The 25889-nt window shown below is 41.1% G+C and overlaps 1 protein-coding gene across 33 annotated transcripts in view; it reads right to left on the bottom strand.

The window, feature by feature from the left end:
• dennd1b (DENN domain containing 1B) overlaps positions 1-25889 on the bottom strand; it is a 175933-nt gene that overhangs the window by 12282 nt on the left and 137762 nt on the right. For 17 of the 33 annotated variants that reach the window (XM_036969293.2, XM_036969296.2, XM_036969300.2 and 14 more), the window contains 6 exons: positions 23519-23620; positions 17482-17572; positions 17178-17218; positions 7053-7088; positions 6544-6597; positions 5909-5995 (listed from right to left, as the gene is read on the bottom strand). In XM_036969293.2, coding sequence (XP_036825188.1) covers positions 5909-5995; positions 6544-6597; positions 7053-7088; positions 17178-17218; positions 17482-17572; positions 23519-23620 — 411 coding nt within the window. The remainder of the gene's footprint in view (positions 1-5908; positions 5996-6543; positions 6598-7052; positions 7089-17177; positions 17219-17481; positions 17573-23518; positions 23621-25889) is intronic. The other 16 variants (XM_036969294.2, XM_090232093.1, XM_090232100.1 and 13 more) reach the window with 1 other exon arrangement.

The raw sequence follows: 25889 nt of genomic DNA, 5'->3' as shown, positions 1-25889 counted from the left end.
ACAACTGAATTCAGGTGTTATTGCTGTAAAAGGACAGTGTGATGCTGAACGCTGGTTACTTGAGACTATACCTCACTTGGGATTTGAACTCACAACCTCTTGGTTGCTAATGACCTGAATTTCCTGCTACGCCACCAGGTCTGTGGACATGAGAGAGATTGGCCACAGATTTAATGCAAGAAAACATTCCTGCACTTTGCTAAAAGTTGCCCAAGTCGATAATTGTCAGATTATCTGACAACACCAATGTAAAAATAGCAGTGCTAAGGGACACTGGATGTAAGGTGTGCAAAAATTGCTTTGGGGATTTAAACTTGCAAGCTTTTGGGCTGAAGTGCATTAATGTCTCAGCAGTGCCACCAGATACATCTTTACTACCAACAACATATATCCTCACTCTCAAAATTAGGGTATGGTTAGGATACAGTGCTGTTCCCTGAGGTACAAAAAGGTCAAAGGTAAACATAAGGTACCTTCAGAGGTACACATAGGAACTCACATGGTACTGGTTGGTTCCTTTTAGGGTACATAATTTAGTATAATGGTAAAAAAAAAAATCTTCACAGAGATTTGAAATGTAGGTGGGGGCAATGTACCAGTGGGGCTCATTAGCATATTGGGGGGGGGGGGGGGGGCGTGAACTAATATATGTGTATTTGTGCCAAACCTCAGTGGAAGTGTTGTACTAGTTTAAGTGGTCGATGGGTATGTTGCCAAATATCGAGCAAATTTTCCTTTATTATTTTCCCCTAACCCTACCACCCCTCCCATAATTAAACTAACAAACAACACTTAGGCTTCTACTTCCAGATTATACATACTGTATACATTTTACGGACACAGTGTATTTTACTATAGTTATCCTTGGTTTGTTTTTAGTCCCACCCTTCACTCAGCTCCACTCAACCCCTCCCATCTATCTCTGAACACCATCCAGTTTTGATTTCTATTGGCCATATATTTTTCAACTGTGCTGTGAAAAACACTTTACTTAACACCCAGTGTCATAACACGATCATAACCATGTCATAATGTGTCATAACAGCTGACATAACTAGTCATAACATGGTCATAACATTGTCTTGACTCATATATTTACACCTGTTGTAACATAGGTACATTGCGTTATTTTATGGCTGGTTATGACACCTACATAAGAGTGTCAAAACATTTCATCAAAGTCGTTTTTTTTGCTGCCGAGAAGTTTCCTTTAATTTGAAAGTTTGTTTCTTGGGCTCCTGAGTGGTGCAGCGGTCTAAGGCACTGCATCTCAGTGCGAGAGGCGTCACTAGTTCGATTCCAGGCTGTATCACATCCGGCCGTGATGGGGAGTTCCATAGGGTGGTGGACAATTGGCTTAGGCCGTCATTGTAAATAAGAATTTGTTTTTAACTGACTTGCCTAGTTAAAAAAAGGTTAAATAAAAAAATAAAAATAAATCCTGTTGTTGTTATAATGAATTATTTCGTTTTTTAAAATCATATTTTAAATAACTAGTAGCAGATTTACTTCATGACATTGTAATGAAGCATAACTATCCTGTGTCAATTTACGTGGACTATGAAAATACGCTTTGAAACAGTCAAGAAGCATTATGACCATCATAATCACATAAGCCAGATAGGCCTATCACATACATGGCCTCAGTCAAAAAGAGGGTGTCTTGTCCTGCTCCATAAATCTGCTCCTGTATTCAACCCAGTCATCAGCAACAGGCCGTTGGTGTAAGTAAATGTCTGCCATCAATGGGTGCACAATTACAATAATAATTTAATATGGCCAATTTCCAAAAACATTATATAACAAACATACTGTTTGACACATAGGCTATTGTGTAACAGAATATTTTGCCTTGTGTGGTAGGTTTTGTGGAATTTTACACTCTTATGTAGGTGTCATAAACAGCCATAAAATAACGCATATGTCATGACAGTGTTATGACCATATTATAACAGGTTATGTCAGCTCTTATGACAAGTTATGTCAGCTCTTATGACATAACATGTTATGACACTGGGTGTCAATTAAAGTGTTACCTAAAATAATACTTGACTTATTGGTGTTGCACCATTATTTTTTACATAATATAACCGTATACAATTTCAGTATCACATCTTAGAGTGATGAACTGTGCCATCCATCCCTGTGGCCTCCGCAATGGTTTAGTCCACTGAGACAGGCGCGAATCAGCCCGGTGTCTTGTGCACCATGAAATAAAAATATATATTTGTGACTGCTCGATTAATGACATTTCGGGTTGAACAACAGCCTATCGACCAAACAATCGCCTAAATGGGGTCAGCTCTAAAATGCGTACACACATTTCAGTTGTGTATATTACTTAGGTTTTTATTTGATGACTTCATTATTTTTCATTCCTTAAAGTCATCCTCTCATCTCTGCTCGGGCAGATCCGCCCTGCCACATCACTTTATCGCTGTGCTCCCATACTGTACTGTCTTTAGTCATACTATTTAGCTAGACTGACGAAATCTCTGTCCGAGCTGGAAAGAACAGGACTAATGGATTATGGTCATTTTATGTAATTACCGCATTTCTGCGCTGATCTCAGTTGAATATTTGCTTAATAAATGCCACACCTGTCTCAAGTTTTGAAGGAGAGTGCAATTGGCATGCTGACTGCAGAAATGTCCACCAGAGCTGTTGCCAGATAATTTAGTGTTAATTTCTCTACCATAAGCCGCCTCCAACGATGTTTTAGAGAATATGGCAGTACAACCTCACAACCGCAGCCTCACAACCGCAGACCACGTGTATAGCGTCATGTGGGCTAGGGGTTTGCTGATGTCAACGTTGTGAACAGAGTGCCCCATGGTGGCGGTGGGCTTATGGGCAGGCATAAGCTACAGAAAACGAACACAATTGCATTTTATCGATGGCAATTTGAATGCACACAGATACCGTGGCGAGATCCTGAGGCTAATTGTCATGCCATTCATCCGCCTCCATCACCTCATGTTTCAGCATGATTAATGCACGGCCCCATGTTCCAAGGATCTGTACACAATTTCTGGAAGCTGAAAATGTCCCAGTTCTTCCATGGCCTGCATACTCACCAGAAATGTCACCCATTGAGCATATTTGTGTTGCTCTGGATTGACATGTGCGACAGTGTTTTCCAGTTCTCGCCAATATTCAGAAACTTTGCACAGCCATTGAAAAGTGTGGGACAACATTCCACAGGCCACAATCAACAGCCAGATCAACTCTATGCGAAGGAGATGAGGCAAATGGTGGTCACACCAGATACTGACTGGTTTTCTCACCCATGCCCCTACCTTTTTTAAAAGGTACAGTATCTATAGCCAACAAATGCATATCTGTATCCCCAGCCATGTGAAATCCATAAATAAAGGCCTAATATTTTTTATTTAAATTGACTGATTTCCTAATTTGAACTGTGACTCAGTAAAATATTTTAAATTGTTGCATGTTGTGTTTATATTTTTATTCAGTATATAAAAACACTGTATTCTTAGTGCAACTCAGTAGGTAACTTACTGTCAAATTACAGTCATTTTGAACATAAGCCCATTTAAAGTATCCTATAAGTATAACTGTAGAACATGTCATTGGTTCTACCTGGAACCAGAGGGTTCTTCATGAGAGGGCCCTAAATGGAACTCAAAAAAGTTGTATCTGGCAAGGACAAATCAAAAGGGTTATACGTGGCTCCCAAAAGGGTTCCCCCATAGTAACAAATGACAGGGTTCTACGTGGAACCCAAAAGAGTTCCCCCTACAGCAGCATTTCCCAAACTCGGTCCAGGAGACCCCAAGGGGTGCACGTTTTGGCTTTTGCCCTAGCAATACACAGCTGATTCAAATAATCAAACCTTGATGATGAGTTCATTATTTGAATCAGCTGGTTAGTGTTAGGTCAAAAAACAAAACGTGCACCCCATGGGGTCCCCAGGACCGAGTTTGGGAAGCACTGCCCTACCGGGACAAATGACAGAATGTAGATCCAGTGGCATAGCAGGAAATTCAGATCGCTGGCAACCGTGAGTTGAGATAAAACGCCAAGTGAGGTTGACTCCTAAGTAATCCGAAATTTGCTGGTCTGCAAAACCACACCCACCATTATCATATTTCCCAGCATTATCTATCGCATTGAGGTGTTTTTAATTGTTTGTTTCAATACCTGTGTTTATGCACATTTATTTGATATTTTGCTGCACAGAGACAAATAACATACATTTTTCTAAACGAATCCAATCTGTTAGTTTGACTTATTGCACCCGTTACTTAAATGGTTGTTCAAGTTTAGGTACACAACATTGCCAAGAGTATGTGGACACCTGCTGTGGACAGCCAGATGGCGAAGCGCCTTCCAGAGAAGGCGTTACCACTGCTTGAGTCCAACGGCGGCGAGCTTTACACCCCTCCAGCCGACGCTTGGCATTGCGCATGGTGATCTTAAGCTTTTGTGCTGACATTGCTTCTGGAGGCAGTTTGAAACTCAGTCGTGGAGTGTTGCAACAGAGGACGGGCGATTTTTAGGCACTTCGGCACTTGGCGGTCTCATTCTGTGAGCTTGTGTGGCTTACCACTTTGTGGATGAGCCGTTGTTGCTCCTAGACTTTTCCACTTCACATTGACCGGGGCAGCTCTAGTAGGGCAGACATTTTACAAACTAACTTGTTGGAACGGTGGCGTCCTATGATGGTGCCAAGTTGAAAGTCACTGAGCTCTTTCTTCAGTAAGGCCATTCTACAGCCAATGTTAGGCTAAGGAGATTAAATGGCTGTGTGCTCAATTTTATACACCTGCCAGCAATGGGTGTGGCTGAAATAGCAGAATCCACAAATTTGAAGGTGTGTCCACATACTTCCGTATATAGTGTAGTTTAGGTAGTCTCATTTATAAATCTGTCTATCCCTTCAAGTCATTCTGAATGCAGATTGGGGGAATCCACTCTGGCTGGATTCCAATTGGAATTAAACATCACTTTGCAAGCCAGCATAATGTGACTTGATTTTGGTTTTGCTTTAGCTTATGCTAAAGCAAACCAACAGTGTCCAAAACACAGTGAAGGCTAGCCACCAGTAAAAACACAGCCGAAGGCAGTTTACCAGCAAAAACACAACGAAGGCTATCACCAGAGAAAACACATCGAAGGCTGGTCTACCAGCGTAATCATGCTGATCAGACTAGCTTGACCAGCAAGACCATGCTGGTGGGCCAGCAGAACCAGTTAGACCACACTGGTCAGACCAGCTTGACCAACTAGACCATGCTGGCACAGACAATACTGGTCTATGCAGTTTTTCAGCAGGGATGTATGTGACATCGAGCTGACAACCTCGCAATCACCATGCAAGCTAAATCTAACAGGAGTATTGTTTGTGTGAGTGCATTAGAGAGAGAGAGAGAGAGGGAGAGGGAGGGGAGAACAAGAGAGAAACAAAGAGGAGGGAACAAGAGAGAGAAACAGAGAGGTATGGGGGGGGGGGGGGGGGGGGGGGGGGGGTGCATGGAGAGTGCATGTGCCAGCTTGCACATACTAGGGAGACATGCCGTGTTTTTAATGATGCCACAAGCAGATTCTCCTTAAGAAGTGGTGAAAAGCAGAGGAGCTGTGTTGTTGTGTTGACTGTCCATACAGACAGAGCAAACTAACAAACTTACATAAACATTGTAGAGTGTACAGTGCATTTTACTATTGCTGATGTAACACACTAGAAAATCTGCTTATCATTACTTATCATCTGGCACATTGACAAACTACTACAAAGTAACGAATAGGAGGAAGGATGGAGAGACTAGACCAAAGGAAGAGGTAGATGAGGAAGAAAGATTAGATGTGGAGATAGATGAGAAGAGAGATGGGAAGAGAGGGATGGGAACGGAGACGTAGGAATAGTTTGTGCGTGTGTGTCACTCACATGTCTCCTCTTCTGCAGTCTCCGTGGTGACAGACTCTTGGTGCTGGTGGGAGACCCTGAGCAGAACGGCCCATCATCCTCCTCTTCCTGAGAGAGAGCGATAGAGGGAGGAGATGGAGAGATGGTGTGAGAAAACGGGGGGGTGTAGCGAGAGAAAGAGAGAGGAGTGAGTGTGTCAAGTGAGTGTGCCATAATGTGTGTATAACATAATAAAACAGACAGTTATGCATGTATTTGGAGTGTGGCCAGGTCAAATCAGATTAAATCATTCTGAACTCATGTGTGTGTGTGTGTGTGTGTGTATGTGTGTGTGCCGAGTACAGCCTAGTGAGAGCCAGTTAGTCAGTGTCCCTGTCCTCAGCCTCTCTCTGACGGTGAGTTCAAACTGAAATTGCCTTATCAAAAGGACCAGACTTATGGAAACATCTGGTTGCATTTCCTTTGAAGGAATCAGTGGCTCATTTATGAAATATGCAAACAATAAAGGGTTAGGGCTGTAGCTGGATGACGACAAAGCACAATGCACATGTTTCACAAGTCATTACAACCCTGCTCATCTCTGAGTGAGCTGAGTCACATGCTCCATATAAAACAGAGTGTGTGTGTGTGTGAGCCCTGGAGAGGTGTGAATTCACATAGGTCACCCTTTGCTTGAGCCTGCGAATGCCCCTCTTGGCATGACTCTTGGCCTGAAGGAGAGAAACACAGGCATTAGAAATAACCACAGGCTCCATTAATATTCGACAGTGGTCTGGTGTAACATCAAGGCCTGCTTTGATCCTGCTGGCCAAAAGGACAAAGACTAAAGTTGGAAAGGGCATCACACACATGCATATACATACAAAGTCCTAGTAGAACAATGACATTTACCAGCTAACTACAACCTTTCGGATATTCAGAGTGAGAACCTGTATGACTAAATACACATTTTAAGGTTAGGTTTTCATGTTGTGTGTGTCCAATATGAAAGTATTTGAGGTGTGCTTGACTTAGCTCGGAGTTTGCACTTGTGGGACTATTCCACTGGTTCCAAACTAAATCAAGAGAAGCTCTAGTATTTGAACATATTGGACGTATTTGACACAGGTCTGATTGGGAACGTTATTAATCCATATCTGTAGGCTGTTTTCACAGCTGGACTTGCCTTAGTCATTGCAGTGTTGATCAGCACGCCACCTCTCTGCAACACACAACACTGTAATTTAGCAGTGCACACACACACACACACACGCGCATGCACAGTTGGCAGCACACACAGGATTTCCATCGAACACACAACCCAACCAGTGGCGGTCGGTTCCATTTAAGATTAGGGAGGAAGATTTTTCTTTATTTATGACCATGGTTTTCATATTCCATTCACCCAACTCAATGTAAGGTTGTTTAAGCTACTACATGTTACTAAAAATGGCCCTATACCCATCATGAGGTTGCTACAACCTAGTCTATAAATGTAATTTTATAACGTAGGTGCACAGGTCGAGAGATATATTGGAGTAATCAGACACATTCAGCACCACCTTGCACACTCTTGCCTGAATCTAGCCTGCATCTAGCTGATCTGGTGTGTAATCATTAGTCCAAACGAGAGTTTCTATTGGACAAATTCAGATAGGTCCCTCCCAGTTTTGTTCAGTTTGCTTCCGTGTAAGAAACGTTTTGCACCAGAATCAGCGGAATGAATATACCCCTGATCACCCGCAGACTCTCCTCCTCTCACCTTTTCCCTTTGCTTATGGACTTTAGTGCACAACACAACAGCTGTCTGTGAATAGGCCCAAATGCTTCAAGCCAAACCCTTCGTACCATAACTGCTAACCGCTACACAGCCTACAACAATGTCACCATATTAAAGTTATCGTCAAGAAATGAGAACTAACGCATTAGTAAACTCATAGCCCTAAAACGTGAATCCTGGAGAAGTTCCATGGCAGAAATCAGCTAAAGAGTGGTCGGAACCCGGTGTAAATCAGTGTCGCCTTGCAACACGTCAAACCAATCAAATGCCTTGAATGAGCAGAGCTCCAAAAGATGCTCACCAGATTAGTGCCGTAGGAATAACGGTAGGTGAGGACTAAAGATTTGAACAAAACAAGCACTAGTGACAAAACATTTTTTTGAATGTTTGCAGCACGCTGGTTTTCACAGCATTTCTCAGTTAATTTGAGATGAGCTAAAACTGCAGCAAGAGGGGGGGAAATGTAATCAATGCTGGCATGAATCAATATTTTTTATTTTGAGGTTTCTGAAGAGATATTTGGCTGTAAAGGCTAGGATTAGGGACAAGAAGTAGCTAGCCACAATGAGGCTTGTTTTGAGAAAGGTCACCTAACCTTGTAAGCTACCTAGCTATAACTAACTAGCTAGCTACTAGGTAGTTAATTTCCTCTCACGATTATGAAGCCAACAAAATGTTAATAAAAACAGCATATTATTGACCTAAAAGGTTAGTTGTGTTAGCTCAGTCGCTAGCTTATCCAGTGTCAGTGATTCATAGAGCAACCATGTACTGTCTCTCTATGGGAACAACGGCAATCGAAATCTGGTATATGGTTTGCTTCATACATTGTCTATTGGTATCAATTTAAATTGAGAACATATAGCTCAACATGTAAACAATGTGTGAGTTTAGCTATTCCCTGCTTCAGATGACAAATGGCATAAGGCATGTAATGCCACCATACTGTAGTCCTATAGCTGCATTGGCGAAGCATGCTATATGATAAGCTGCAAAATAGATTCACATAGCCGATATACTGAGAGAGTGACAATCAAATAAAACCAACTGGAGCTCTTACAACTAGACAAAGAGGAAATGTTTATTTAGGAATACAACACAGAATCACAGACACATTATAGGCAAAACCCCTTCCCCACTTTACTTCAGGATTATGATATGGGTTTAACCAACATTGACACTAGTTCATTTTGAAAAATAGTTTAACAATTAAAACAAGGAATCAACTTCAAGGAATGTAACTTTATCACTTAAAAATTTACAAAAAATCTAACTTGTAATGTATGATAAGATTAGACATCTTAGACTAAACAACAACAGAAAATTGCTCCAATTGTAAAAGGGTTATACACTTGAAAATGGATCGCTCCTACAGATAGTGAGTCATGTGGCCGTGGCTTGCTATATAAAGCAGGCAGACGTGCATTCAGTTACTGTTTGATTGAACGTTAGAATGGGCAAAACGAGTGACCTAAGCGACTTTGAACGTGGTATGATTGTCGGTGCCAACCGCGGCGAATCCAGTATTTCAAAAACGGGTTTTCATGCACGACAGTCTCTACTGAGAATGGTGCGACAAACAAAAAAACATCCAGTCAGCGGAAGTCCAATGGGTGACAACAGCGAGTTTATGATAGAGGTTAAAGGGGAATGTCAAGAAGTCAAATTTGTAATAAAGGAATTGTAATATGTGGAAAGAGAAAATGTAATTAATTTGCCCTTTTTAAAGTGGACAGTTAATTTTCCATCAATGGATGTCATTGAACCTTGAATGCTATGATTTAAGCAAAAGGCAAAAGGGTTATGGTAAACTCAGCAAAAAAAGAAATGTCCCTTTTTCAGACCACGTGAAACAACACCTGCACAGGATCGGTACATACTTTTGATTTTGACCCCCCCTTTGTTGAGGGACACATTATTCCATTTCTGTTACTCACATGTCTGTGGAACCTGTTCAGTTTATGTCTCAGTTGTTGAATCTTGTTATGCTCATACAAATGTTTACACATGTTAAGTTTGCTGAAAATAAACAGTTGACAGTGGGAGGACGTTTCTTTTTTTGCTGAGTTATTATGGCCAATTTACCATGGCTAAGGGCTGTTCTTAAGCACAACACAACGCGGAGTGTCTGGAGACAGACGTTAGCCGTGGTATATTGGCTGTATACCACAATGCCCCGGGGTGCCTTGTTGCTATTATAAACTGGTTACCACTGTAAATAGAACAGTAAAAAGTATTGTTTTGTCATACCCCTGGGATATGGTCTGATATGCCAAGGCTTACAGCCAATTAGCATTCAGGGCTCGAACCAGGTTAATAAATGTAAATAAATCCTCTTTGCGCGTGTGCATAACTATAGATAAATCCGACAGGAGAGTTTGAGTGTTGAAAGTTGGACAGAGGACCTCGAAATCTCTGAGCAAGAAACACTTGGATGAACATAAAAAAATGAATGTTAGCCTACTTTCTGGAAGTTGTGCTGTTATTATCTGCCTGATGTTAAGACTAAAAACCTTTATAAATGGCCCATTTGCGAGATTGACTTGTCATTTCAATAGGCATAGGATACAAACTAAAATCTGGTTTTATGATTGTAATAAAATGTTGCCATAGTCTGCTTAGCTAAAGGCTGGTCGTCTATGGCCCCTGAAAGGCCTACATCTCATTTCAGCCTAGACAAGATGTAAACTGAACGATTTAGCAGCTTGCTTAGTTCAAATGAACAGACTAATTTATTCAACATGAATAGCGAGGTGATTTTACAATAAGAAGTGTTTTTGTTTCCAATAGCCTGCTGGAATAGGCTACTGAGGATGGGATCATAATTTAAATCACTGAATTAAATATTAATAATATGTATATGAACAACAGGAGGTTGTGGCACCTTAAAACCTGTTGGTGCTAGTGGGCAGTATTTAAATTTTTGGAGAAAAAAAAACATTGCCGTTTTAAAACGGGATATTTTGTCAGGAAAAGATGCTAGAATATGCATATAATTGATATAGCTTTCGATAGAAAACACTCTAATGTTTCCAAAACTGTAAAGATATTGTCTGTGAGTATAACAGAACTGATGTTGCAGGCGAAAGCCTGAGAAAAATCCAATCCGGAAGTGCCCCAGGTTTTGAAAGCGCTGCGTTCCAATGACTCCCTATTTGGCTGTGAATGTACCATCAACGAGCTTACGCTTTCTACTTATTCCCCAAGGTGTCTACAGCATTGTGACGTAGTTTTACGCATTTCTGTTGAAGAATAGCCGTAGGCGGGCACATTGCGTAAGTGGTCACATGGTGGCTCCGAGAGAGATTCTCGCGTAAAGTACAGAGGTAGCCATTACTCCAATCAGTCCTAGAGAAAAACGAATTGTCCCGACGGATATATTATCGAATAGATATTAGAAAAACACCTTGAGGATGGATTCTAAACAACGTTTGCCATGTTTCTATCGATATTATGGAGCTAATTTGGAATATTTTTCGGCGTTGTGGTGACCGCAATTTCCGGGCGATTTCTCAGCCAAACGTGAAGAACAAACGGAGCTGTTTCACCTACAAAAATAATATTTTGGGAAAAAATTAACTTTGGCTATCTACCTGGGAGTCTCGTGAGTGAAGACATCCGAAGTTCATCAAAGGTAAACGATTTAATTCGATTGCTTTTCTGATTTCCGTGACAAGGTTGCCTGCTGCTAGCAAGGCATAATGCTATGCTAGGCTATGATAAACGTACACAAATGCTTGTCTAGCGTTGGCTGTAAAGCATATTTTGAAAATCTGAGATGACAGGGTGATTAACAAAAGGCTAAGCTGTGTCTCAATATATTTCATTTGTGATTTTTAGAATATGACTTTTTTCTAGGGATATTTATGTCCGCTGCATTATGCTAATTCGTTTCAGGCGATGATTACGCTCCCGCATGCGGGTTTGGGAGTCACTAGAGGTTAATTGGGCAGAACGGGCTCAAGGGTGATGACTGGAGCGGTATGAGTGGAATGGTATCAAATACGTCAAACACATGGTTTCCAGGTATTTGATGCCATTCCATTTGCTTCATTCCGGGCATTATTGTGAGCTGTTCTCCCCTCAGCAGCCTCCTGTGATATGAACTGAATATGCTTGTCAACAACAGCCAGTGTTTATTTTATTAGAATTTGTTTTACCTGTAATCTGACGACTGTTACCGTCAATCTAATGTAGTACAAGATGGTGCCGATAGAGAGGGCCGCCTTACTTCTAGTCCTTAGGAAAATGCAGTATTTGTATTTTTTTTAAATGTATTATTTCTTACATTGTTAGCCCTGAAAATATTAAGTGTTATTGCATACAGCCGGGAAGAACTATTGAATATCAGAGCGACGTCAACTTACCAGCACTACAATCAGGAATACGACTTTCCCGAAGCGGATCCTTTGTCCGAACCCCCCAGGGCATTTGAACTGATCCCAGAGGCCGACCCAAAACAAAGTCGCCGCAGAGGCCTTCTGGTCAGACTTCAGAGGCGCGCACACCACCCACTGCTTCTGAGTATATTGCTCTCTAATGTCCAATCTCTAGATAACAAGGTAGACGAAATTAGGGAAAAGGTTGCTTTCCAGAGAGACATCAGGGATTGTAGCATATTTGTTTCACGGAAACATGGCTCTCTCAGGATATGCTGTCGGAGTTGGCACAGCCACCGGGATTCTTTGTGTGTCGCGCCGACAGAAATAAACATCTCTCCGGGAAGAAGAAGGGCGGGGTTGTATGTTTCATGATTAACGATTCATGGTGTAATTGTAATAACATACAGGAAATCAAGTCCTTTTGTTCACCTGACCTAGAATTCCTCACAATCAAATGCTGACCGTATTATCTCCCAAGATAATTATTCGTTGGTTATTGTCACAGCCGTGTATATCCTCAAACCGACGGCCCTCAAGGAAAAAAATCTGTCCACGACTCCATTTTGCTCCTCCCGTCCTATAGGCAGAAACTCAAACAGGATGTACCCAGGATAAGGACTATTCGACGCTGGTCTGACCAGTCAGAATCCACGCTTCAAGATTGTTATGATCACGCGGACTGGGACATGTTCCGGGTAGCCTCAAAGAATAATATTGATTTTTACACTGATTTGGTGAGTTTATAAGGAAGTGTATAGGAGATGTTGTACCCACTCTGACTATTAAAACCTAAAATATAAAATTCTCCAGACCTCCAAGGGACGTGTGACAACGACGTGATTTTCTAGGTACAGCAACATAGGACTAGTAAATCCACAATCCAATCCTATCACGCTGTACAGCAAGCAGTTTAGAAGTTACACCAACAGGCCCCGGTTGAAATATATTAATAAAACCGAAAGCTAACTTGAATTAATTGGAAGTGTTGCAGTGTTGGATAGCCGTATCCAGCCAGCTAACATAAATAGAAATTCCTCTCTGAGGTTGTTGAGTAGGCTAAATTAGCTGCATTAGCTACAGTGGGGCAAAAAAGTATTTAGTATTTAGTCAGTATTTAGTCAGCCACCAATTGTGCAAGTTCTCCCACTTAAAAAGATGAGAGAGGCCTGTAATTCTCATCATAGGTACACTTCAACTATGACAGACAAAATGAGAAAAAGAAATCCAGAAAATCACATTGTAGGATTTTTAATGAATTTATTTGCAAATTATGGTGGAAAATAAGTAAGTCACCTACAAACAAGCAAGATTTCTGGCTCTCACAGACCTGTAACTTCTTCTTTAAGAGGCTCCTCTGTCCTCCACTCATTACCTGCATGAATGGCACCTGTTTGAACTTGTTATCAGTATAAAAGACACCTGTCCACAACCTCAAACAGTCACACTCCAAACTCCACTATGGCCAACACCAAAGAGCTGTCAAAGGACACCAGAAACAAAATTGTAGACCTGCACCAGGCTGAGAAGACTGAATCTGCAATAGGTAAGCAGCTTGGTTTGAAGAAATCAACTGTGGGAGCAATTATTAGGAAATGGAAGACATACAAGACCACTGATAATCTCCCTCGATCTGGGGCTCCACGCAAGATCTCACCCCGGTGGGGTCAAAATGATCACAAGAACGGTGAGCAAAAATCCCAGAACCACACGGGGGGACCTAGTGAATGACCTGCAGAGAGCTGGGACCAAAGTAACAAAGCCTACCATCAGTAACACACTACGCCGCCAGGGACTCGAATATTGCAGTGCCAGACGTGTCCCCCTGCTTAAGCCAGTACATGTCCAGGCCAGTCTGAAGTTTGCTAGAGAGCATTTGGATGATCTAGAAGAAGATTGGGAGAATGTCATATGGTCAGATGAAACCAAAATATAACTTTTTGGTAAAAACTCAACTCGTCGTGTTTGCAGGACAAAGAATGCTGAGTTGCATCCAAAGAACACCATACCTACTGTGAAGCATGGGGGTGGTAACATCATGCTTTGGGGCTGTTTTTCTGCAAAGGGACCAGGACGACTGATCCGTGTAAAGGAAAGAATGAATGGGGCCATGTATCGTGAGATTTTGAGTGAAAATCTCCTTCCATCAGCAAGGGCATTGAAGATGAAACATGGCTGGGTCTTTCAGCATGATAATGATCCCAAACACACCGACCGGGCAACGAAGGAGTGGCTTCGTAAGAAGTATTTCAAGGTCCTGGAGTGGCCTAGCCAGTCTCCAGATCTCAACCCCATAGAAAATCTTTGGAGGGAGTTGAAAGTCTGTGTTGCCCAGCAACAGCCCCAAAACATCACTGCTCTAGAGGAGATCTGCATGGAGGAATGGGCCAAAATACCAGCAATAGTGTGTGAAAACCTTGTGAAGACTTACAGAAAACGTTTGACCTCTGTCATTGCCAACAAAGGGTATATAACAAAGTATTGAGATAAACTTTTGTTATTGACCAAATACTTATTTTCCACCATAATTTGCAAATAAATTCATAAAAAATGTGATTTTCTGGATTAATTTTTCTCATTTTGTCTGTCATAGTTGAAGTGTACCTATAATGGAAATTACAGGCCTCTCTCATCTTTTTAAGTGGGAGAACTTGCACAATTGGTGGCTGACTAAATACTTTTTTGCCCCACTGTAAGTAAGTGAAAGGTAAACTAAGAAGAAAACTAAATGTAGCTTTCTTGCTCTCTTTCTCGCTCTGTCCTGCTTGTACTGTTAAACTATTGTCTTTCTCTCGCTTCGAGTCAACTACTCACCACACTTTATGCACTGCAGTGCTAGCTGTAGCTTATGCTTTCAGAACTAGATTAATTCGCTGATCGTTTCGCTGGATGTACAACACGTCAGTTCATACTGCAATAGCTCTGATAGGTTAGAGGATGTTCTCCGCAAGTCGTCATAACCAATGTTCCCTCTAATTTGTTTTGCACTGAGACAATTTCAGGTATGCTGAGAGCAAACTTGAATGTTGTGAAATTTCGGTGCAACTTCCAGCTTGCATTTAGTGTGAACACTGAGGTTGTAACCACTTTAAGTTACAGTTTTAGCAGTGGCCAAGTATGCAACGGTGGCAATTTTAATTATAATGTAGGCCTACCATCAAAAACAATGGAAGAAATGCATCCCATAACATTTTCACATGGAAATAGATGGCTACAGTAGCATTGGCTACAGTAGCAGCCAATGTTGGGGTTCAATGTGGGCCTACATTTCATGAGACTTTTGTAAAAAAAAACATGCAGTGCAGAACATTTTTGTTAAGACAAAAAAAAGCTATTTTCCATTACCTGCTTTTCAAAGATGTCTAGAAATGTACATGTTTTGTGCTCTTGTAGGAAGCAATCACCTCCCTAATACCAACTACTAAGTATCTATAACTGGGCTAATAACTCACTAACTAGAAAAGGATATGAACAAAATGTCCACGTGGCTACACGCATATTTAGCTTTTATCTTAAAACAAGTGCATCAACTCACGACTGCTCATGCTGTAAACACAATCCAGTTCAAAGTCAATGGCACAGATCCATATATAGTCTATTTGCATACAGGCCTACTGCAGCTTTGATTGGTTATGCCGCACTGGTCTGGATGCGTTCTGCCTCCCACAAAATCTCTTGCATAGTTAATTTTGTTTCAGTATGTTGCATTGAAAGTGGCTAATATTGCGTTGAATCGATCACAATTGCAGAGTAAAGGGAAACGTTGATAGTGTTAACTAATAGGGAAAACTCGAGTAAGTTGAGTGAAGTTCAAACTCGTGCTTCTCTCTGTTGGCTGATATTTTATCTGCGGTACTGTGTAAGTCTGTGGAAGAGGGTGAGAACCATGAGCCTAGGTTTTGTATTGAAGTCAATGTACCCAGAGACAGATGGAAGCTAGCGGTCTTCTGACTACACCATTGTGTTACCCGAGAGGATGCTGTAGACCTTCATTGCAAAACAGTGTGTTTTAATCAGTCATTTGGTGACGTGAATATATTTAGTTCAGTTTTATCTAAAAGGTACAACTTTATTGTTTCAATATATAAAAAAATAAAAATAAATTCACTAAGTAGGATGGTGCTCCCCTTCATCCTCTGAGGAGCCTCCACTGAAACCAACAGACGCCTGGAATTACTATACAAAAATAAGCAGATGGACGGGCAGCGTGTTTTCTGTATGTATCATATCTCTAACACATAAAACTCATTATTGGCATCTATAGTTTGCTTTGAGAAACACACTGAGATAGTGTGATAGTGAATATATAAACACCACATTAGCAGGCAAGATACAGTAGCTAAATTGCATCACATATTGAATGACATCTCTGCTGAACTCAGTTATTTTATCCTGTTTTCTATCTCTTTCTCTCTCTCTGTCTCGCCATGCATCCATCTCTGTCTCTCTCTTTCTCTGTCACTCCCTCTCTACCTTCACCACACTAGTCTTTAATGCAAAGACTAAGAGAGCACAAGGCAACTGCGTCAAACTAAACGACTAAACTCTTTTAATGCCAGCCAGTTTAGAGTTTGGAGCCGACAGAGAAAAGAGAGGATATGAGCGTAGAAGAGTAGAGAGGGGCCGAGGTGAAAGTCTGCTCTTATAGATCTGTGTCAGTCATAGGATGTGAACTTTAACAAGCCTTTGAAAATAACTCTAGAGGACTAATTCAGAGCTGCTGTACGGTTGACAGGAGAGAGAGTGATAGAGAGAGAGGGGGGAGAGAGAAGAGAGGTGGAGAGAGAAGGGTGTGTGATCTATGTTCTTTGGTTGGTTTGATGGAGGAACACTTTTCTTGTGTTTCCTGACAGATCAACATGTCAGTCAGGGAGACGTCTCGTCAAATCACTACAGTCTCGCGCTCTCTTTCCCTCTCTTTCTTTCCATCTCTCTCTCTCTCACTTTCCCTCTCTCTTTCTCCCTGTCTCAATTGTCCTACTGTAAGTATGCACAGATTCACAAGCCCAACCGCACACACATGTACACACACACACTTACATTCAGCACGCTCCACTCCATAGACTCAAGAACTTACAGCTGTCATTTACTCTAACATGAGAAGATATAGAATACACTCAATTAATTTTATTTGCACAATATCTTTGCATACCTTGACGGTGTGCACCCACTGTTGATAAGATCTGGAATTACCTGCAAAACAGAAAAGGCACACACAATGAGAGACGTGAATGTGACTGATCAGACACAGTGATGACATGAATTCAATTGATGATATACATTTTGTGGGACTGTATCAAACGTATAGGACTCTCTTGGGAAAGAGGTCGTCTGACCTCAATCGGACTACTTGGTTAAATAAAGGTTCAATATGAAATGAAAAAGTAAGCCAAAATTATGTTTGAGTAAAATTATTATTTGTAAGATGAATCTTATAGGATGTTAGTGCCACTTACTTCCACAGAAGCCTCCCTCACTGATCTCCTCTTCGAACAGGTCAGTGAAGCCTCGGCCTGCATTCAGCTTGGCCAGCCGGCCGTCAATAAACTGCAACCATAAATTACAACACAAAATTACAGATGGTAGGGAGGGAGGCAGGCATGGCAGGAGGGAAAGGGAGAGAGGGGGAGAGGAGGGAAATAGGGGGAAAAGGAAGGACAGAGGGAGAACAAACGACAGGGAAAAAGACACCCAACTGGGCAAGTGTGTTTAATCCTACTTGTTCCAAAAATGTCTCTAGATTAAATGAGTTTAGGGGTCGGGTGGGTAATGTGGAGCAGGTTTTGGGGATTAGGGCAGCAGACGGCCATGCTGCCTGGTTAGGGTTAGGCCTGGCTGGGAGACTGCATGGTGAGGCCAGGACTGCATCCCCAATGGCACCCTTTTCCCTACATAGTGCTCTACTTTTGGGCCCAGTCAAAAGTAGAGCACTATGTAGGGAATAGGGTGCCATTGGGGATGCAGTCCTGGTGTCTGATGCACTAGGAACTTTAATTTCCTCCCTTTGTCACATGGAGCTTATAAAACGCTTCCCATAAATATGTTCATTATAAGCCCAGACTTTACGTGCGCGTGCACATGCAGGCGCACACACACACACACACACACACACACACACACACACACACACACACACACACACACACACACAGTACAAGTCAAAAGTTGACACACCTACTCATTCAAGGGTTTTTCTTTATTTTACTATTTTCTACATTGTAGAATAATAGTGAATACAACAAAACTATGAAATAACACACATGTAATAACCAAAAAAAAGTGTTAAACAAATCAAATTATATTTTATATTTGAGATTCTTCAAAGTAGCCACCCTTTGCCTTGACAGCATTGCACACTCTTGGCATTCTCTCAACCAGCTTCACCTGGAATGCTTTTCCAACAGTCTTGAAGGAGTTCCCACATATGTGACTCACCACCTGGATTCGGTCTTATGTAGAAACATTTGAATTTCTGTTTTCTTTTTCTTATCTTTTTTTACATTGGATACAAGTAGCGACTCAGAGCTACAAAATGGTATATCATACACTGCATTTGAGAAAACAATGGGAAAATAATTAGACAGACGCGTGCTATACGGCAGACCAATCCAAACTCCCCTCGGCATGTCCAGCCCACTCATTATCTCAGCCAATCATGGCTAGCAGGAAGGGTGCTCTATTTTTCTGTGGCTAAACCAACTAGGCTCGTAATTTCACAATTGTATTAGTATTTACAGATGGCATACAAGTTTGATATTAAGGCACATGAAAGTTCACATGTTGGAGAAGGCATTTCTGCACAAAAACGCATGTAGATAAAAAAAAAAATGTACGTTCAAACGGCTGTCCTGTTAAGTCATGACTTGCGACATACGCCTAGTTTCCTGAATTGGGTCACATATGCTGAGCACTTGTTGGTTGCTTTTCCTTCACTCTGCAGTCCAACTCATCCCAAACCATCTAAATTCGGTCGAGGTCGGGAGATTGTGGAGGCCAGGTCATCTGATGCAGCACTCCATCACTCTCCTCCTTGGTCAAATAGCCCTTACACAGTCTGGAATGTGTTTGGTCATTGTCCTGTTGAAAAATAAATGATGGGATGGCGTATCGCTGCAGAATTCTGTGGTAGCCATGCTGGTTAAGTGTGCCTTGAATTCTAAATAAATCACGGACAGTGTCACCAGCAAAGCACCCCCACACCATCACATCTCCTCCACCATGCTTCACGGTGGGAACCACACATGCGGAGATCATCCATTCACCTACTCTGTGTCTCACAAAGACACGACAGATGTAACCAAAAATCTGAAATTTGGACTCATCAGACCAAAGGACAGATTTCCACCGGTCTAATGTCCAATGCTCATGTGTCTTGGCCCAAGCAAGTCTATTATTCTTATTGGTGTCCTTTAGTAGTGGCTTCTTTGAAGCAATTCGACCATGAAGGCTTGATTCACGTAGTCTCCTCTGAACAGTTGATGTTGAGATGTGTCTATTACTTGAACTCTGTGAAGCATTTATTTGGGCTGCAATTTCTGAGGCTGGTAACGCTAATTAACTTATCCTCTGTGGCAGAGGTAAGGCCGGGTCTTTCTTTCCTGTGGCGGTCCTCATGAGAGCCAGTTTCATCATAGCGTCTTAAAGTAATGATGTACTGTTGTTTCTCTTTGCTTATTTGAGCTGTTCTAGCCATAACATGGACTTGGTCTTTTATCAAATATGGCTATCTTCTGTATACCACCCCTACCTTGTCACAACACAACTGATTGGCTCAAATGCATTAAGAAGGAAAGAAATTCCACAAATTAACATTTAACAAGGTACACCTTTTAATTGAATTGAATTCCAGGTGACTATCTCATGAAGCTGGTTGAGAGAATACCAAGAGTATGCAAAGCTCTCATCAAGGCAAAGGCAGGCTACTTTGAATAATCTCAAATATAAAATTATTTTGATTTGTTTAACACTTTTTTGGTTATTACATGATTCCATATGTGTTATTTCATAGTTTAATAGTCCTAAATCAGTAATCCTACTCTGAGATGCTTGATACATATGGCCTCTGGTCAAATAAGGGTTAAATAGATTAAGTAGATTTATTTTAGAGCTATGTCCACCCAGCTAGCTGTATTTCAAAGACTGTATCGATAGCGTTCCATCTATATCTAGGCATGGGTTTGGGCATATTGCTAAGCGGAGCGCTAGCTACCTAGCACCAGGCTTTCCTCTCCTGTAGGCCTGACTGAGGGGAACCTCATCATCATAATTTTGCTAATGCGGGATGACACTGCAGGTTTCAACCATCAAAAGAGATTTGTTTAAAAGGAGTAACTGGACGGAAGACAGTATTCATGGCCATGAATATCAATCATGTTAACTGTGTTGAAATTATTGATATTTTCCAATATATATATATTTTAAATAGTTAAAAATATTAAAATAACCTTTAGAAAAACAGACAGACCAAAAAAGGTTTTGTCTGATGAATTGTCCAGCAATCGCCTCCCTCAATGTAATAGTTGGGTTGGGATTTTATAAATAAATAAACTACAAAACATTCATTATTATCTATATGATTATCATAAAGTGTCAGTCATTCTATAGCCGTGAGGTGAATAATGTTGGGAGTCATCTGGCGTCCACCTGTACTGCTGCATGTACACAGTAAAAACAAGGCGGACAGGCCATCTGTGGGCCAGACATTGGAATCCTCACTGCAGTGTTCTAGATGACTGTGGAAGGGGTTCCAGATCTCTGGAAGATGTTCCAGAACATGGGGGTTAACTGCCTGTAGGACCCTACAAAGCATGTCTGACATCCACACTCAACATCCCATAAACATCACATTCATACACAGTTTATATGTTGAGAAGAGGAAACCTAAAGCTCTCTATCTTTTCCACTTTGATTCTCCGCAAAATGGAGTCCTACTTTGAGAATGATCTGATTGACTTGTGATTGGTATTATGTGGAGAGACAGAGGGGTATTATGTACATTATGAGGCTGCTCTCTCTGTCTATAGGAAGGGGAAGCTTCACTGAGCCAGTCTCCACTGAACCACTGCATCTACCAAGCAGTGTCCTGAACCAATCCACTATAGAAGGAGTGTGTGTGTGTGTGTGTGTGTGTGTGTGTGTGTGTGTTTTCAGCCAATGTGTGTGTAGGGGCCAGAAGGGTTGATAAAAAAGCAGGTTATCATTGACAGCCTTTCCCTCGCATTCTCTTGGTAGCTCTCCTCCTTTTGTTCTGTACTGAATAGACCGTGATGGAGATGGAGATGGGGCTGGGGATGGTTGGGAAAGACTGGTTTGTCAGCAGATGTGTGTGTGTGTGTGTGTCTCAGTGAGTGGATGTGGGTCATGGCCAGATCAGAGTCGGCGGACCACTAGCCTCTCTCACTTTAACAGGGAGCAGAAGAGATAAACGCTCTCCTTCGCCACGCTAGAGAGGAGGAGAGAGATAACCACCGCATCCTAACACTCCCTCTCCCTACGCTACTACACAGACAGGAGCAAAGAGGGGGAAGTGAGGGGGAGATAGACAGAGAGAGAGAGAGAGAGAGCGCGCAAAAAATAGCTGATTAAGAAGCTCTCTGCTCCCTCTTAGGGTTAAATAAACAACTTATCAAGGCTGGAGAGGAACAGTCTAACTGTGGTGGGGTGCAAAGGAATGCTTTAAAGACTGTGCAGGCTTTGAAAGTTACTCTATTAATAGTTTACGTTTCCTAATTAAGGGAAGGAAGTTATCCTAGGTGCATTTTTGTCTGTGGGTGTTGGTTTGATTGGTTTAAAGGAGAGAGGATTGAAAGAGCTTTCAGCTTAATCAAAGGCTTAAATACAGTGGTTTGTCCTTTAAAAGTTGCAGAGGACTGCGGCGCAGCTTGCATTTTGCCGCAGAATTCAATGGCATGTTATTTAAGTGTGAACCACTGGTACAGTTAATGCTAGTTAGTGCCCTAATTCTAGTCTAACCGATACCCAAATATGGATTCAGTGAAATAAAAAATCTCATTGATTTCTAAAGACCAGTCCCCATGCTTGTCTCAGAGCAGCGCAAAACGGTGCTAAAATAGTTGTAGGCTATTGCTTCAAATCCTATTGCTTCTAACTTCACCATGCTTTTTAAATAAATAAGACCTACATCACTTTTAACAGCACATTACTAAACAATAGTGAGACTCATGTCGCCTACGGTAGGCCTACAGTATATCGAAAAATATGACGTGACTCTCTGCCAATAATTACTTTTCGAGGATTGGAGGATATTTTTGTAATTCAGTGATATTTATTCCCATAGTAATTCGTTATGGATCCATAACTAAATAAACATCGACATTTTGAAAGAGTATTTTTATCATTATTTTATTAACGAAAGCATAAAGATGCCATTATTAGTTACACTGTTTTAGTTTGAACGTGCAGACTGGCACTAAGAACAGCGGGAATATTTCCCTAGTCAGCGCCATTATTAGTGCAATGCCCCCTTCTGTGCTACCCAGTGTGGCGGGGTGGGGGTCCACCACCCCTCCTCCTTCTTTCCCTTCCCCATGGTCTAGGTCAGTCTTTTGTGCATGGCTGTGCGGCCCATCCCGTGCCCCCTGCCCTCGTGCCTTAAACCTCACACTTTCAGTGGATACAGTTGGAGAACTGCAAGGCAATCCCATTGTGCGCCACTCGGAAGCCATGACCAATATATATTGTCCTGCTAATAACAGGGTTAATAATATATCTGTGAGAATATCCAAAGGACTTTTATATAATTCTAAATTAATAATAATAATAATTTTGTTTAAAAAATAACATTTTGGAGATGATTGAGTTTTCAAATAACGTAAAATGAGCGAGAAAAAGGCCATTCTTGAACATGGGGTGAGATATTGTTAATAATTTGTAAATAAAGCTAGTTTGTTATTTAGAATGATTTATTTATGTTTTTAGAGGGATAGAAACCAAAAACCTACAGTCATCTCATGGGTCTGTCTCCCAGTTGAGGCTAGCACGGGAATTGAACCAGCATCTGTAGCAACACAGCTTGCACTGCAATGCAGTGTTTTAGACCGTGGTGCCACTTAGGCACTGGACAACGTGACTGGTCGGGAGTGGGCTACAGTAAAATAATCCAAACAAAAGAAAACAATAAAAACCTTAGTGTAACAACAGTTTAAGTAAGTAATACTGAAGACGTGCACAATTATCACTTTCTATTTAGGTTAATTTCGCCCATTCATTGTCATTTAGAGACACAGTAGCGCCTTGGGACCCAAAAGCATAATCAGTGCTCTAACTCCGCCTTGCGCTGGTTTGGAGCAATGAAGTGGTGATGAAGGGTAACGTACTAAACCACAACCCGCAGCATAATCACACAACTTTTAGTGAGCAACCACTGTAGCTCCTATTGTTTTTCAGTTATTAGGTAGGAATTTTCTCATGGTTCTGGAATGGTGGGCCTCACACATGCATGAATGCACCCAGGCACACACATGGCAGTGTTACCTGTTTGAAGAGCTGCAGGTTGACCGCCATCTCCAAGAAGTTTCTCATGGTGCTGGAGCGGTGAGCCACAAAGCTCTCCTCGCAGAACGTGACTGGTTCCCCCTGACCAGAAACAGGAAGAGGAGGAGACAGGAAGATTAGAACCACATATTTAGAACCAGATAACATTTACAGATATTTACACTTTGTATTCTGTGGTGGAATACTTTTAAAATGCAGGGATGTAAAGTACTTAAGTAAAAATACTTTAAAAGTATTAAAGTAGTTTTTGGGGGTATCTGTGCTTTACTTTTTATATTTTTTACAACTTTTACTTCACTTACATTCCAAAAGACAAGTATGTACATTTTACTCCATACATTTTCCCTGACCCCCAAAAGTACTCTTCACATTTTGAACGCCCAGCAGGACATGAAAATGGTCTAATTCACACACTAATCAAGAGAACATCCCTGGTCATCCATACTGCCTCTGATCCTCCTGACTCACAAATGAAGCATGTGCTTAGTAAATGATGTCTGAGTGTTGGAGTGTGCCTCTGGCAATCAGTGAATAAAAAAAAAATGGTGCTGTTTGTTTTGCTTAATTTAAGAAATTTGAAATTATTTATACTTTTGATACTTAAGTATAATTTAGAAACTACATTGACTTCTGATACTTAAGTATATTTAAAACCAAATACTTTTAGACTAACTCAAGTAGAATTTTACTGGCCGATTTTCACTTTTACTTTAGTCATTTTCTATTAAGGTATCTTTACGTTTACTCAGGTATGACAATTGGGTACTTTTTCCATCACTGTTAAAATGTCACATTACTGATCTGATAAAGGATCAGAGAAATTAAGAAGTTGACAATACATTTCTACTGTATACTACTTACATATTTTCTGCCACCCAAAACTTAGTAACTTCAGTAACTAGGTAATTCAGTCTCTCCTGTTACACTCTCTTGCATCATAATTAGCTGAGAGCTACAGACATTAGATGACAACATGACTACCCAGCCAATCAAAAGGAGCCTGCAGTGGTTCTACATGCATGTTTCCGTATAATTAGCCTAATTTGCAAATGTATATTTTTCTACAGTTACTTTTTAAGTATTGTGGAGAACCAGGCTAGTGTTTGAGGCTATGAACACACTAGGACATGTTCACTACAGTGTAGGTCTGGCCTCATTTTAGTGCTGGTTGGTTAATGCTATATATTACATCAAGATTAGTTTATAGTTCTGCAATTAGCAACTTTACTTCAGACATGGAATAGTTATTCTGAAAGAATAGGAACAGAAGAATGTCTTTCTTTGCAGATGGACTAATGAAGAACAAATCTATTCTAACAAGGCAACAGTGAACATGACGTCCCCCACGAATCAGTTATTGTGTGTGTGACCAAAGATTATCCATTTGATTATCCATTATATTGACCAGATACTTAAGTGGCCGCTCTAACAATGAAAATAAATGTCTTCAGAAATGTAAGGCAGTTAGCCTGATTACCAGTTTAGGGCTTGACAGTCATGTAAATTTGACAGTGGCACACCGGCCAATACCATGTGAGAACTACTGGCCCGAAGGACTATATTACTGGCCCCACCCAATATCCCAGTAGAGCAAGTTATGCATGCATAATTTCAGTTGTGATTTCATGTTTCATTTGCATTCTGGGCAGGTACCTTATATTATAGCCAATCGTAAAATCTGATATCTACACTGATTGTTTGGAAAACCAAAATGAAGCTACACCCCCCCAATGATGACATACTGTATAGTCTATATTAAACCGTTTCAAATGTAATATTCCCCTCCAGAAATGAGCCAATAACAAATTGATGAAAAGCAATATATTTAGGGGCTGTACATGGTACATATTATCAGGCAGGTGTGCTATTTTAGCAATAAGCATCATCAACTGTCTCATGCAGCACATGTGGCTACATGGCTGAAGCATGGGGTTGCTCCTCCGCATTGTTTACCCCAATGGGCTAATCATTAGCTAGATTACGAAGGGCACAGTTAAGTTTAATGAGGCCACATTGTTCACAAAAACTGCCTCCAAAAAAAGTACATGAATTCATACAGCCAAATAATAATTCATAACAGATCAATAAGTTATTTCCAATACATACTTTTCATAGTAATACAACATTTTCCTCATAATAGTAGAAACAAGTGTCATTAATCCCCCACGGATTGGTTCACATTAATGGACTATTCCTCCCTGACAGAGTTCCGGTGCATCGTTTCACACGATACGATTGGAATCGTCGCTTTCATTAAAACTACGCTGCAGCAGTGAGGCGCTTCCAGAAGGGGGGGGCAGAGAAAAGGAAAAAATTAACGATTTAATGTTAACAGAAACATTTCCTAAGT

Source organism: Oncorhynchus mykiss, chromosome 4 (assembly GCF_057628025.1).
Source record: "Oncorhynchus mykiss isolate SJ-2025 chromosome 4, ASM5762802v1, whole genome shotgun sequence".
In the NCBI taxonomy this organism is placed as follows: domain Eukaryota; kingdom Metazoa; phylum Chordata; class Actinopteri; order Salmoniformes; family Salmonidae; genus Oncorhynchus; species Oncorhynchus mykiss.
The sequence above is the reverse complement of the archived record's forward strand: the minus strand, read 5'-3'. Positions and strand labels throughout refer to the sequence as shown.